At 39.4% G+C, this 12,798-nt stretch overlaps 1 protein-coding gene across 1 annotated transcript; it reads left to right on the forward strand.

Annotated features, from left to right (window-relative positions):
- The first annotated feature begins 171 nt into the window (after positions 1-171).
- On the forward strand, positions 172-9,403 carry kifbp (kinesin family binding protein). Its single transcript, XM_026170419.1, has 13 exons — positions 172-732; positions 1,031-1,129; positions 1,283-1,362; positions 1,450-1,508; positions 1,647-1,771; positions 4,092-4,185; positions 4,445-4,557; positions 4,818-4,967; positions 5,245-5,319; positions 6,511-6,673; positions 6,781-6,955; positions 7,033-7,218; positions 7,378-9,403. The coding sequence occupies exons 1-13, from the start codon at positions 220-222 to the stop codon at positions 7,514-7,516; spliced, it is 1,971 nt and encodes a 656-aa protein (XP_026026204.1). The 5' UTR covers positions 172-219; the 3' UTR covers positions 7,517-9,403.
- The last annotated feature ends 3,395 nt before the right edge of the window (positions 9,404-12,798 follow it).

Consider the following 12,798-nt stretch of genomic DNA (forward strand, 5'->3'; position numbering starts at 1 on the left):
TGTTTCACCTCATGTGAATGTGCTAATGTGACAGCAAAATCCATGTTTCTTTTAAAATGATTAAAGTGAAGTGACCTTTTGATTTGACCATAACTGTAATTAAAATCTAAAGCTGCAATAGAACTCCGAAATGTAGGCAAGCAATGCTTTTAATGGAGTAAAACAGGAATAACTCCAAGGAAGGAAACTCACATGGCCAGAGAGAGCAACCTCCGGTAGATGGCAGCAACGCAACAAGAAGCACGCAGCTGCGCCAGAACGCCGAAGAGGACCAACATGGCGTCCTTCAACAGCAACGAATGGAGAGCTATCTGCGACAAATTCACGAACGCCCAAAATCTCACAGAAATAGAGTCACGAAACGACCCAGAAAATGACCCCTTCCGCTCTAAATACAAAGCCAGGGAGCTTCTCAGAGAAATATACTGCTCGCTGAAGAATTTTGAAGCGGGCGAAGGTGAAGAGGAGGGCGGCGGAGAGAGCGGCGACCAACGGCCGACAGAGCAGCCGGTGGACGGGCAGAGAGAGGACCTGTTCGGCCAGGGCTTCAGCGGTGATTCACCAGCCGGGTTGCGGGCCGCAAAACTCGGAGCTGTGGAATACTACCTGGGCGTCAACCATGTGGACACGGAGGAGCTTCCAGCCGGGCAGGAGCACCTAATGAACTGCATGAAGCTGCTGGAGAGATGCAGAGTGTCGTCCCTGAATGTGTCCCTGTTTATCCACGTTAGGGTAACGTTGATCGTTTCTTTCTTACAATAATACAAAGCTGCTATTTAAAACGCATAAATAAATAAAAATGACACTACATACAGAAGTTATGGTATGATCACTGATAAGAATATGTATTAACCCTGTGATATGTGATTATAATGCTATGGATGATTTTTGAAAACACTCCATCAGAGTGTTTGTGAAGCGTTATAAATAAAGCACTGCTACATTTTTTTAAGAGTCACACCGCTATAGTAGGAGCATCAGACGATGCATGATCATTTGATGCTCATGTCTTGTCTCCTTGTGTTTTCAGAACCAGCTGGGTATCCTCTGGGCAGGCCGGGATGAGACAGAGACTGCACAGGGCTTCCTCGAAACTGCAGAATCCATCTATCAACGTTACATGAAGGAGGCAAGGCTGATTTCCTGAATAAAAGTTTATTTTTGAAAAAATGAGGACTGAATGAAATATTAGTTTTCAGGAAGGTAATGCTGCCCCCACAGTATGGCTGCTGCAATCACAATAGGTAAATCCTCTTCATCATTTAATTCCTTCTTTTTTCAGGATGGTAGTCCTCCCACTGACATGACAGAGTACTTTGCTGCTGAGGAGAGCCTGCTGACTCACCAGGAAAGGATTAAGAGGTAACTTCCACAGCAGATTTCCAGGTTATTGCTATTTCCTTGCTTTTATTTAGTCTTTTTGTCTCTCTCTGCTTTCCTTGTGTATAGGTTTGAGTTGGCCTACACCCATACCATGTACTACCTTGCTCAAGTTTATAAAAACCTGGGTGAGTATGAGATTGTTTAAGGATAATACACGCACACAAAAAATTACACTGATGAAACAACAAGAAAATGCATCTGACCCTTAATTTGCTATGTAAATTACTTGTAATAACTATAGTAACTATAGTTTTGTCCCTCAGGTCAAACTGAGCGTGCCGCTACCTACTGCCACACAACCCTGCAGAGACAGCTACAGTTAAATCAGTTTACTCCAATGGAGTGGGCGCTAAATGCTGCTACACTATCCCAGTATTACATCACTAAGGTAAGCATATAGCCAGTTTAAAGTCGTTTATAGACATTTGATCTGCAACCTAAGATATTCTGCATGTTATATAAAATGCTTTTTCTTTTAAAAGTGCTGCATGCAGTATTCACAACCACTAGATGTCACATAAGAGTTACTTAGAATGTCACAGATGATGGCAACAAGAGTAAAAAGGGAGGTTTAACAAGATGGTAGTGAGACCTGCTGTGTTTGGAGCTGATGGCAGTGCTGAGTGGAAGATGCTCAGATTTTCATCAGCAGTATGGACATGATTAGAAATTAATATAATATAGGTTTGAGTTAGAGAGGCAAGATTGAGATGCTTTGGACACGTGCAGGACATCTTAATTTATTGATTTATAAATGGTGTAGATGAAAATCAAATTTTTTAGCATCCTGGTTTGGACGCCGCCATCTTGTTTATAAAGTGCAGGGTGGGAAGTCACACTTGTCTCTTAAGAGTTCTGTGGAAGGCTAACAGGAACTCACATACTATAGTGTACACACACAGCCAGACCAGAAGCTTGTAGTAAGAAGAAAGATTGTGTCTTATCCAACTAATTTCAGCACTAACCCTGAGTTTTCTGCACTACAAAGGTGTTTCACTTCTTACCGGAGTAACTTGTCATGGTAGCTTATACTGTAACGTCGTCTGGAGCAGGCTAAGTTCCACATTAGAGATCAACAGCTCTAAAATCACCGTCTACTGATCAGTCAGTTCTCCAGAACATAGCGTCACCATTCCTAAAATTCCTTGGATCTCTGCAGGCAGAGTAGGTTTGGTCTAAAGTTTTTCATCACCATCTAAAGTCATTGTGTTTCTGATTCAGTAATAAATATAGATTCTTACATGCAGATTTACTGTATGTATTATTTTCTTTTGACAGGGAACAGTTTTAAAACTGTTGCATTGTTGTGTAAGCATTACTGTCTGATCCTAAAGCAGCACCCCTACACTGCCCTTGGTGACATCATATCAAGTCTATGTTTCATTTCTGTTTTTATATTTAGTCTTTTTTCTCAAACCCTTAAACAGTATTGAGTCTGCAGCTGAGAGAATAATGTCCAGTTTAAGCCATCCCTTACTAGGACCACTGAAAGTTCAAACTGAGTCTCACAGAAATATGCATATGTTAATTTATTGATTTAGAAAATGTATAAATGTTGTTATACTTGATTCTAATCTGCTGCTAAGTCTCTTTTACACGGACTGAATTGCAGAGTACCTATTTGATCTTCCGAAAAAACTAAGCACATCGGCTTAATTAGGCTATAGGTCAGTAAACTTTAAGTTTCCGAGCTATAATGTGCAGCTGTCACCTAAGAAATAAACAGCACTATGAAGCCACTCGGCAACTAAAAAACAAAATGATTATTTTACTGCTCTGTGCGCTAACGATTAACTGTTAACAAATTGCTGCAACATTCATCTTTTGTTGTTTTTGCAAAAGTGTTGGATTTTACTGGCACAGTTTTTAGATTTTATTTGTTCTTTATAGCTTCTTAATCACCATTTGATAACATCTCCGGAGTAAGCAGCAGTCATAGGGACTTTTGTGGAACAAAAGTCATGTGACCTGTGAAATGTCCCTTTTAGATTAGTTCGCTGGTTAGAAAACCAAATGCAGGAGACACTGCATTCATTTTGTGGGTTGATAACTAGCCTCGTTTTTTAGCTCTTATCCTTATCGCCTGGCCAAGTAAATTCAGATAACAGAAAAATACCCTGAATATGTTGAAATACTTCGTTATACAGGGCCCAGTTAGCCAAAAATATTGACTTGATAAGCTATCCTCTTATCTATTCTCCACTCTTTACACAGCATGGTAAAATTAAGCAGCATTAGTGGCTCGCTGGTTCATATTGCGTCCACACAGCGAGCAAGTCTCCGTGTGGTGTTTCCATTATCTCCTGGTGCTTTTTCAAGGAGCTCCGATTTCTCCTGCAGACATAAAACACACCAGGTTAATGCTGCCTACCTCCACCCCGGACACCAAACGACATTCCTCATTTCAACAGCTTCACTTTCTATTTGAATAAAGATGAGTCAGTCTTCATATTTTGTAGTTATTTGCTACTATAGAAATATCCAAGATTAAGCCTTAAAAGGAATAAATCTTGAAAGGTTTATTCTGTTCAAAGAGAATAAACCTTTACCTTGCTTTTTTTTAAAAAAAAATGTATTTTCTTATGGTTCAGATGTACGGAAGCATATTTTTAATGTCTGGTTTAATTGCCATGCCTGTCACAGTAGTTTGTTTTAGATGAAGTGATGAGAAATGAGTGTGTAGTTGTCTGTGCTTTTGTGTTTTCTAGGGCCGCTACATGGAAGGCAGACACTGCCTCTCAGCAGCTACTGTTATTTCTGATTTGGCAGGCGAGGTTCCTTCTGAGGCTGCAGCACAAGAGAGTAATTATCTATACCAACTTAATTTGAAATACTTATTAATGCTCATTTACTTTTGTACCCATCATCAGCTACACTGAGTCAAACAGGAGAAAATGCAACTGTGTCCCGAAGCGGACAACTTAAAATTCTTGTCCTCGGCACGGTCCGTGCGAACCCCTCATGCCATCCTTACATCCTTCAGACATATTTGCTCTTGGTTCTCTATCTCGTGGCATATCTCAACATCTTTTTCATCTTTTTCTCTTCTGGTCTGACCCAGATGAGGCAGAGAGTGAACGCAGGGAACATCTTAGACAGAAGAGAGCAGAGATCGCAAGATGTTGGATAAAATACTGTTTGAACCTCCTGCAGGATGCCAAGAAGCAGCTAGAGGTACTGCATAGATGTGTGTGGCTTTATTGTGTTTGTTGTGACACTAACCACAAAAACTTTATCAGCAGAATGTCATGTCTCAGTTAAAACATTTTTTAAGCACTGTCACGTCAAGTTGACCGTTCTTGGTCTTAGAGTATTTTGTCATGTGGAACATCTGTTTTTCTGTGTGTTTATCTCTTTCTGCATCTTTAATCTTCACTGGTGTTTTGTTTTTATCTTAAAATGCAGTCTGTTTGCATGTGTTTGTGCATATTCAGGACAACATCGGTGAGCTGGATACCGATCGTCAGGAGGAACTGAAGAGAGCTAGACGACGTGAGGAGGAAGAAGAAGAAAAGGGCAGGAAGAGTGCTCTGCTGTTTGGCTCTGAAGACACCTTTGACTCTATTGCTAGCATTGAAGAGAAGGTCTGAATCTTGTGCCAGATAATTCTTCTGCTGATACTAAAACTGTAAATATTGTAGGTATTATTGTTAAGAAGAATAATGCTACTGGTTCTGCATGATGCTGCAGGCCTTGTAGACAGTGTGTTTACAGAGTCTCACTCATTTTTTTTTTTTTTTTTACTGAGGGGAGAGTTAAAAAATCTGACTATTAAGGAAGAATGAAGCATAGCCTTTTGTAAATTAATAATCGAGCTAATGCAGAAGGAGCAATCAAATTAATTAGCTTTCTTATTTGCAGGTGATGTGTTTGTTCCCCTTGGACTTCACTGAGGCCAGATCTGTATTCTTGGTAGGACAGAATCATGTCACACAGGTATGTGTATACACACACACACACACACACACACACACACACACACACACACACACCCAACAAGGTTGCACAATAATTCACTATAATCCCATACAAGATGTACAGATAATCATATAACTCTGTTACATAAGAAAATGCAGCGTACAAACGCACACATTTGTTTGTTTTTGGCAAGCATTTATAAGCCCAAACAGCACTGCAAGATACTACTGTATATGTCAAGGGTGTTAAACATAAGGCACAGGGGTCAGAATTGACCCTCTAAATACAGCCCAGTGGACGGCTTTGGAAAATCTGAAGAATGGCATAGCGGTGTTTTCATAAATTTTACAGCTTTCTGTGGTAAAGACCATTAATACCAAACCAAAGTAACTAAGTAATAAATAAACAATGAAATGATAAAAAGTACCTGTTTTTTCACTGTTTATGATTGAAGTATATATGTGTGTGTGTGTGTATGTATATATATATATATATATATATATATATATATATATATATAGGACAAACACAAACCATTCACTCATCACAGGCAGACGAACACACACATTTTTCTGTCATTTTACATGCCTATCACTTACAGTTTAGTCATAAAAAGTCATGTTAACAGATTTCTTGGATTTGCTGCAGCGATCTTTCTTCATCATGTAGAAAACCTGAAACTTTCTGTTGAAACTCTTGGATTCAATGGGGCTGTACACTGACAGAAAGGGTAGTTTCACTTGTTTCACTTAAAACCAAAGTAGGCTGGATGTGGCCCACTGTCTAAGATGAGTTTGACACCCTTACTGTATCCAATGTAATATTTCACGTTACAGTTGATCTGTCATTTTATTTCTTGCTGATGTAAAAATTAAGTGCACATCTTAAAGACTAAAAATCCTGAGTTAGATTTGATCCCAGTTTCGTGTTTACCCTTGCTCAAATATTTTCTGCTGTTCATGTGTGAGAAAGAAACACCAACCACTGAACCCACAACGTGTATTTAAAGCCGTACTTTTTGGTGGTCCTGAAATGTGTACGTGGGTGTTGTGACCCAGTGGTTAATGTGTGAGGTTGGCTTTAAGGTTGCTTTTATATTATAGAAAAAGCAATAGTTCCCCACCCAAACTCACTCATAAAGAGAAGCGTGAGGAAGGGAATTTTTTCTTTTCTTTTTTTGACTGTATCTCTATTGTTTCACTCTGAAAGGCCAAGGACTACTTTCAGATGGATGGCTATGTGACAGACCACATAGAGATTTTGCAGGATCACAGTGCTCTGTTCCGATCCCTGGCCTTCTTTGAAGAGGATCTGGAGCGGCGCTGCAAGATGCACAAACGAAGGGTGGACATGCTGGAGCCGATCTGCAACGGTACTTCTTTAAAGACACTGTCATGTCTTTTCTAATGAAGTTTAGTTGAGGAAGAACAGAGGCAAATGACCAGTTAGCTGACTTAACTTGTCTTTCCTTCTCTGTAGACTTGAACGCACAGTACTACCTAATGATCCGCAGACAGTTGATGTTCGAATTGGCTGAGACCTACAATGAAATGATGGACCTAAAACTTGCATTGGCCAACCGACAAGCAGACACACAGTCTCTAGATAACCACACCATTAAGAAATTTAACCATCTCTGCTCTGCCTCTGCCAAGTAAGTACTTTTTTATTTGTTCTCTGTGGGTCTGTTTTACTCATGTTTGAGTAATTTCTGTATCTTCTTCTCTTCAGGTACTTCCAGATGTTCTTAGACTCTCTGTGTTCTCCAGAAGGAAAATTTCCAGAGCGCCTGGAGGAGGAAGTTCTCAGACCAGCTCTGGTCGCACGCTTCAGAGTGGCTCGACTACACAGCCGATTCATCAGCACCTCACCTACTGTTCAACTGGACAACCTAAACAAATCTCTGGAAAACTACAAGTACGAATATTCACCCAGCACTTTGGCAGTTAGATATAAAAATAGTTGGCAGGACTTTAAGATTGCACAAAACATAGAATAGAAAAAGACTTATTTAGATCAACTGCATCCTGCTAGTTGCCATGATGTTTGATTTTCCATCTTCCACCTGTTGTGCAGGTATGTGGTGCAGTATTGTGAGGCCAACCCTGAGGCAGGAGCCACTGTGGAGACAGAGCTGGAGCTGAGTAAGGAGATGGCCGGCCTCCTTCCTCTCAAAATCAACCGTCTCAAAGCAAGGATGGCCTCAAACAACTGAAAGAATACACTCTTTACGTCACTTGCTTACTAATCCGGTTAAAGTCATCATTTTTAGGCGCTCATCGGACACTCCCATCTAAAAACTGAATGGAAACTGACTGACTTCTGTGTTTATATTAGCTTCTTTTTGTGCAGTGGGCATGCTGCTTTCACTGTTGAATACATACCCGGCTGTAAATGCCTGCTCGCCGCTGTGAAGTAGCCTTTGTGGTTAATTTACCTTTAAGTCTCATTACAAAGAAAATGCATCCTGTTAAACATTCATAAGAAAACACAAGTGTCTCTTTTGTATTGCTAAGAAGTCAAAACTGGTTGGGTATGTTATGAAAAAAACAACATCTTTGGATCAAATGGGCGACAATCTGATCTCATTTTTCACTCTAGCAGTGGAAGAGAGTACAACAAACCAAACAGCCACAGCCTTTGTAAGTTTAAAAGTAAAATATCAGATGCTGCTATTGCGAAAACAGCGTTTTGTTTTTTTATTTTGTTAAATTGTAATTTGTTTTAAATTCTTACTATCCCAGCACCCTCTGGCCTCTGACCCTAGTCTGATTAATACACGCTTTCTAATGTTAATCATATTGGTTTTAATTTATTGTGGCTTTATTTTCTATAAAGCACTCGGTGCACTACAAGTGTCTGATGGTGAAATAAGTGTGATGGCGTACTGCGACCAGCCTGAGGTAACGTTAAGAGAGTTCATCTATTTTGTGCTACTGACTGACAAGATGACCATTAATGAGTGGACCTGATCACACTGGTGTTAGCTTAGTAGACATTATAATTTGTATAACGTGAGGTTCATTTTTTTCAGACCGTTTTTTCTTCCTGTCTGAGGAACCTTATCATCCAGTTTTTATGCACAACATATAGCGATTAGCGATATAAAACTAATGAGCTAATTCACACTTGTACCACATTAGCAACATGTTTTTGTTTTTTTGAGTTTTTGGGGGAGTTTTGGTTTGCTTTCTTTTTTCTTTTTCACTTGCAGTGACAACCTAAGTGTTAAACCGACTTTTTTCTGGTATGCCTTCATATAACACAAGGTGTGGCTCTGAGTAACAAACTAAAATTATCTCAATTTTGGGTGCCGATGACTTTAAGGACTATACTATTAAGCCAGCTTATTCGATTGCTTAATGCAGAGAAATGTCTAAAGCTGTGTCTGTTAAAATGTCTTGACTTCACTGTGACTATGTGATCGCCTATAAAAAAGTGCATGTGCGCTTCTTTTTGTCGAGTTCATACTTCTTCTTCTTTGTTCTTCCGCCTGTCATTTGCACTCCGGTCAATTTATACCTCAGTGTTACTAATTTACCTCAAGAGGTTTTACATTCTATACATGTTACAGGGCTACATATTTACCACTATGTGCAGCTAAACTAAAGTGTGTTAGGCGACACAGCTTCATTCCTAGAAGCTATTTACAGTAAACATGATGGATTTGGGGTTAACTGAAGTTGGCTGAATCCTTAGAATGTGTTGCAACAGAGGTCAGATGTGTGGGCCGTCAAACCACTGATTGCCAACCAGATATGCAGTTATGTATCTTCCCTAGCAGTGAAGCAACATGGCAGTCACAGAACTGAGGACTAACTTTTTTGTTTAAACCGTTAATCTGAGTTTAACTAAGTCATCAAATATCTTGTCCTTACTCGACATAGTTTCAGACAAATGGAAAGAAACACAATGAATAGGTTCCCTCACAGAGTGATGTATCACAAATCCATGTCGTAATGTTTCCAAAGAACCAACATCTATTTACCACATTTATTTTGGGAAATAACAAACATCGTTACATCCTTTAACCTCTGCGTCAGCTCCACATACCTGCAAACCTACTTCCACAAGCATGCAAATAAAAAATACTTTGCCATAAGAGAGTATTTGTGTTTTTATCACATTATGTAAAAGCATACCACGGCCCAATTTCTGCTTTCATGCTCTCCATTTAATACTTGTCAAAACATGCACTGGAAAACCTGCTCGGCATCACACAATTACCACTAATAGACTGTGAGCAAGAACCTGTTCAAGAGCGCTTAGCGGAAAATGCTGCACACTTACGGAGAAATATTCAGGCTCATAGAAATTCCAGGTTCTTGTTTACATTCATGTGAGAAGAAAGTTTTTACAAGATTTTTTTCAGAGGAATCAAGAGGGTCAGGAGTAGCCAGGTGCTGCTAATCAAATGTAGACAAGAGTGACCAACTCTAAAAAGCAGACATTTTATAATTCTAGACATTAAAATGAAAAAAAAAAAACACGGAGCAGGTATGACTCCGTCTTGATGCATGCTCAGTCATCCAGGTAAGTAAATAATCCAAGTCATCCACTCATCCAAGTGACTTCTTCAGTCTCAACCGACTGCAGGTTTCCCCAACCTTATAAACAGTACATATACAAATAACTGAAACTAGCCCACTGAATGAACAATGGACTGTGAGGTCCATTGTTCATGAGCCCACGGTTCATTCAGTTGGCTAGTTTCAGTTATTTGTAAATGTACTGTTTATAAGGTTGGGGAAACCTGCAGTCGGTTGAGACTGAAGAAGTCACTTGGATGAGTGACGAAACATTTTCCCCACTGAAAACGCTACGTCCAGATGAACAGAATCAACCTTTTGGGAGCACGTATTACTTGTTTGGAAGCCTCTTCTCTCTAAGCAGAATATGACTTTGGTGTGCAATGTTGACTCTAAACAAAGCTAAGGACTTGTGGAAAATTGTCCTGTAGACAGGTGAGACCAAAGTGCAGATGTTTGTTTGGCTATAATACACAGTTAATGCAAAATTTGGTGAGAACCAAACGGCACACATAGCAAAGGTCAAACACGATGCAGGGCAGATGATTTGAGCTTGTATTGCAGCCACGGGACCCCGTCGATTCTGAACTCCTCTGTGTACCAAAGTATTCAGTTAAAGCCTGGCTGAAACTGCAACAGCGCGAAGATCACAGCAGCAAATGTGAAGCAGAGTAGCTGAAAAAGAAAAGAATCAAAATGTTGCAAAGTCCAGACCTCAGACTGATTGAAATCCTGTGGCAGGACCTTAAGAGTGCTGTACATAAACAAATGCCCACAAACCTCAATGATCTGAAGCAACAATGCAGGCTAAAACTTCTCCACAGCAATGTGAGAGGCTGATTAAGTCAGATAGAAAATAGTTACTTGAAATTATTGTTGCTGCAGGTGGTTTTATAAGCTACTGAATCACGGGGTGTATTTAGTTTCCACAGGACTGCAAAGAGTGCTGTGGAAACATTTTTTTCACATGACTATATATTTGTAGGATTGCCAAGCATTCGAATATAACTTAAGACACCTAAAGAGGTCTGAAAGATTTTTCACTTTTTATGAAGTGGAAAGAATTTCTGTGAAAATAATTGTAGCTAATGGTTAAACATTTATACAATTAAAACAAATGTGATGCACAAAAATTAAGTAAGTTTAATGTATTTGTAATTCAAATGTATCATCCCAGTGAGTGCCTTAAACCTCTATTTTTTTTTAACATTTGATTCATTCTGATGTTTTTCTCTGGTTCTATTAGTGCGATTGAGCTTAAGACTGGCGACACTGCAAAAAGAAAGCAAACAAAAGCCAATGAGTGTGTTTTGATATGTGTGTGAACTTGCAAAATTGACGAGGACCTTTTTTGTTTTCTTTCTTTTAAACTGTTAAGTTTCAGTTTGCATTCACAGACCTGACGTACGCACGCTCCTAGGATCAGACAAAGCAGGAGGAGGGGAAGGCAATATGGCGCTGCAGATTCTTGTCTTTGACTGTCTACGACACAGAGATGGTTCACGAATCCAGAAGCAGAAGCATTTCTATAAAGAAAATGGGTTAATTGGTTCTTATGGTTATCAGTGACTACGCAAACCCCGACTTGGACTGGTAAAATGATCCTGGTCGATTTGCGCATATGTTAATGGATGTGTTTGCATTTGCTGTCTGTCTGTGTTTGAGAGTGTAAAAATAAGACAGTCTGTGTTGCCATAAACTCTTGTCACCCAGACAATAGACTCGAATCCCACACAGTGCAATAGTGGTGGGGATAGAAACCAAGCTGACTGTAAAATATGACTGTTTATAGATATAGTTCATACTGGCTAGTGCAGGGGAACACATGCACTGCAACAAATGTTAGTGAATGTATAGACAGTGCTTTGTTTCAAATAACTCGAATATTTAGTATTGCAGAGAAGAGCAGGATTGTGTAAGCGGCTATATGAGCCTCATAAATAAGTTCATGTATGCCTGTGCGTATGTGTGTGTTTGAGGCAAGGCTGGGCGGGCTAGTGTGTCATTTCCTGAAGAAAATGATAGCAACTGATGTTACCACTTCCTACTGATGTGTCAGCTGAAACAGGCAGAAAAAGAAGAGAGAGAAGGAAAGAGTAAACTGCTGTAAAGCTGACGACTGTATACACTAAACTGAACTGAATTAAAATGATTGATCCCTTGTTTTTTGACACAACAAAGCCAAAGAAAGGAATGCAGTCTTTGTGCCACTGTGCCACTTCTGCCTTTGTCTAAGAACTTAACAAATATTTGAGTAAGACTGCTGACAGTAACATGAACGGAAGCACCCACACAGATGCTCATTGGGTCACTGGGTTAGGCTGTTCCACAAAACGTCCATCCAGACGTCACAAATTCAACCCGGTGTGATGTTCCATATAACCCACATGAGGAAATCAAATCTTTAAGTCAGCATAGTCAAGGAAGATGAAGAAATACCCCCTTTTTTTTTGTTAATGGCGGAAATCCAGTCTCTTCATTATTTTCTTTTCTCAGATACAACTGAGGACGGTTTGTACTTTACAAGAAAACGTGTATGGGATTAGAACACCATCTGATGCAGTAAGGCGGGGTAACATGCTGATGTTGTGACACTAATGATACCACAATCATGTTATCAGTTTGTTTCATCAGGAATAATTTGAAGCTACAATAAACTTCCACGAAACCATCAATAATTTCCCCAGAATTCAAGCAAAGCATGAAAAAAAACACAGAATTTGCTTTTACATTTAGGTTAAGTACTCAAAACGTGCAGTACATGTAGAGTATAGTATGACTTAAATAAAGCTTACATTTCTTCTTCGTGTTACGGTGTTTGAATATTGCCTTTTAACTAAAACTGATATTTAATGATTTGTTTCCAGTTTTAAATGATTAAATAACTTTAAATGTTAACAATCCCTGGTTTCACATTTAGAGTAGCCACAACTAAACTCTTCTCAGCTCTCACTACTTCTATTTTCTG

This window comes from Astatotilapia calliptera, chromosome 1, assembly GCF_900246225.1.
Source record: "Astatotilapia calliptera chromosome 1, fAstCal1.2, whole genome shotgun sequence".
NCBI lineage: Eukaryota > Metazoa > Chordata > Actinopteri > Cichliformes > Cichlidae > Astatotilapia > Astatotilapia calliptera.

What these genes read in the sequence shown, in the direction of transcription:
- kifbp (XM_026170419.1), top strand. Translation starts at nt 220, where the DNA reads ATGGCAGCAACGCAACAAGAAGCACGCAGCTGCGCCAGAACGCCGAAG. An exon ending in TGAGGCTGCAGCACAAGAGA is followed by an intron (nt 4,186 to 4,444) that starts GTAATTATCTAT and finishes GGTCTGACCCAG; the next exon opens with ATGAGGCAGAGAGTGAACGC. An exon ending in GCTGGAGCCGATCTGCAACG is followed by an intron (nt 6,674 to 6,780) that starts GTACTTCTTTAA and finishes CCTTCTCTGTAG; the next exon opens with ACTTGAACGCACAGTACTAC.